This window comes from Melampsora larici-populina (genome assembly GCF_000204055.1).
Source record: "Melampsora larici-populina 98AG31 unplaced genomic scaffold MELLAscaffold_34, whole genome shotgun sequence".
NCBI classification, from domain to species: Eukaryota; Fungi; Basidiomycota; class Pucciniomycetes; order Pucciniales; family Melampsoraceae; genus Melampsora; species Melampsora laricis-populina.
In genome coordinates this window covers 244,247-246,941 of record NW_006768798.1, presented here as the reverse complement: position 1 = coordinate 246,941, position 2,695 = coordinate 244,247, and the positions used below count along the sequence as shown (strand labels likewise).

At 36.2% G+C, this 2,695-nt stretch overlaps 1 protein-coding gene across 1 annotated transcript; it reads left to right on the top strand.

Annotated features, from left to right (window-relative positions):
• MELLADRAFT_44494 (uncharacterized protein) lies at positions 1–1,593 on the top strand (the record flags this gene model as incomplete). The annotated part of the gene is made up of 6 exons (XM_007413090.1): positions 1–58; positions 125–195; positions 271–449; positions 533–626; positions 709–736; positions 848–1,593. 6 exons carry the CDS (start codon positions 42–44, stop codon positions 1,359–1,361), a joined length of 903 nt encoding a protein of 300 aa, XP_007413152.1.
• Positions 1,594–2,695: the final 1,102 nt, after the last annotated feature.

Genomic DNA, 2,695 nt, shown 5'->3' with positions numbered 1-2,695 from the left:
AAACATCAGAAACAACCATCAACTTTAGAAAAAAGAGAACAATGTCAAATCAATATAGGTAAGTTAACAAATCAGCATCAAAACGAACCTGAAAAAAACTAATCTAGATCTTGATTTGGATCAGTTCAGTCACCGTTTTTGATGCAGAAGAAGCTCAAAACAAAACAGTTCAATCTGACGATTTATCATTCCAAGGTACGATAACTAAACCATCACAAATCACACAAATCAAATCAAAACTAACTAAATGAATGATGAAAATTCAACTAGATTTCTCAACAAGTGTTACACCAGATACACATCATCCAAATCCTTCTACAAACCCATCACAACCCAAAGGAAATATAGGATCAACAGTTTATGATCCAGATCGACTCGAATCACAACCTAGATTATCTAATTCTAATTCTTGGTTAAGTCTTGATGCTTATACAATCTACTTTGATGTAGTAAGTTGATCCCTACAAGTTTTAAAAACAAAACAAGAATCTTATTTTTTTTCGTTGATTGGACGTGATCTGATGTTGATTAGGAAACTAAAACGGTTTTGGAAAGGTGTTGGAAAACTATGTATCCTAAAGAAGATTATGTTGAAGTGATCTTGGCTGGTCAACCTGATCTTTATGGTAAATTTAGAAAAATCCATTCTGCAAATCTATTTGTCAAGAATCCTTACTTAATTCTTTCTTTTGGTTTTCTTTTCAAAAGGTCCATTTTGGCTTCCAACTACACTTATGTAAGTTTTCTTTTCTTTCAATCTCTAATCTAAATCTAAATCTAAAGAACTCAAAGACTAATCCATTTTCGTTTACATTTCTTGAACTGTTCTCCAAAACAAACAAACAAGTTTTATTCTCTTCTTTGCATCATCACTTTCAGGAGCCTTAACCGCTTATCTAAACTCGAAAACCTATGACTATGATTTCACGAAACTCACCTTAGCCGTTGGACTAGTCTATGTCTATGCCTTAGGATTACCAACATGTATATGGGCAGCCATGAGGTATTGGGCAACCATTGAGAGCCGAACGATACCTGAAATCATCAATTTATATGGTTACGGATTAACGATCTTCATACCGGTTTCGTTACTTTCGATTCCACCGATCCCTCTCTTAAGAGGTTTCATGTCTCTCATAGCTTTCGGAGTCTCTTGTTTCTTTTTATTAAGAAACCTTTATCCGATCATTAAATCTTCGGAAAACAAATCGGCTCAGATCTTGTTGGCTTTAGTAGTCGTTTTACATGGGATCTTTTGTTTGATACTTTGGTTTGGATACTTAGGTATCGGTGGTGAGCTTTTGATGGATCTTCCGAAATCGAATGGTGAAGTGATTGGAACTGTACCTAGTCCTCCTTAAAGAAAAGTCAAAGGTTGGGAATTGGATTGAATTGATTTGGGTTTTTGAAGATGTTTTGGTTTGTGATTGTTTTGGATGATTCTTGGTTTTGGAAATAGGTTTAATTTGAAGTATTTTTTTTAGTTTTGAGTGTAAGATATCATTGAGAATCAAATTTGTGTTTGTGTAATATTTGAAAGTTCAAAAACAGTTGATTCATAGAATTCAATTTTTGAGTCCTTTCTTACAGCCCTATGCATAATTGTTGACTTTGAAGAGAAAAAAAGTTGAGGTATTTTAAAAATTGACTGGATTTTTTAAAGCTTCTGATTTTTTCAAAATTAAAGGTGATCTTGAAAAAGCTCAATGTAGCGGCTATTTTCTTGCCAAGCAACTGGGATGCTATTGAGGAAGTCAACTCTGAGCAACAACAAGCTGAAAATCTTGTCCCGAGATCTTTTTACACCTTACAGAGTAGATAGAAGGTAATATTCCAAGTGAATCCATAGTACTATGACATCACTGCTCACTTGGAATGGAGCACTAAGGTGGTGGATGAAGCTATCTTGCTCATGATTGTCAAGATGTAAGAAAATATTTAGGCCTTGTTTGACTGTGGATTTGACCACACAGTCAGTAGTCAAATAAAACATGCTTCAAAACATATGTTTGGTAGCTTAAGCAATGCTTTTATAAGCTACAAAACCACAAATTAATGTTGGTTTTGGCTCTTTCTGAGAATCCACTTTTTTTGAATTTTTTCATGGTTGTGAGATTTTGCAAGCTCAATTGATCAACACTCCTACATCCAAGCCTGACATGGTACGGTAAATTGATCAAATTGCACCATTGGGTGCAGTTGTGTTTAAATTTGGGGCTGGTGTCTTGTCCCAAGTAGTCAACAAGCTGGATAGGTACCTCAAGAGTGTTGACTATGCTGATCCCAAGAAGATTGGGGATCCAAAAGAGATCCTGTTCTGCTGGAAGGTCAGTCACGGTTGGATGCTGCTGATTGTTTGTGTCTTACTGACCTTTGTCTTTACAGGTCCATGCTGCCAAATACCTGGTGCTCTCCTCCCTTGGATTCCGGAAGCAAAATTCATGGCTGTGATGCACTGTCAGAATTTAGAGAAACCTATTTCTTAACTGTAACATAGCACAACGGGTTGCAATGCAGTGCAGCACAGCATTCCAGTGTTGTACCAGCCAAAGTTGGGCTGTCTGACTCTGTAATCATGTATTCCAGGTTTTTGGTGTAGATCACATGGGAAGTTGGTGGTGTGATGAACTACTTTGAACTTTTAAACTTTGGTGCTTGTGTTGTTGGCTTCATAGCTGTAGATCCTCAATTTCTA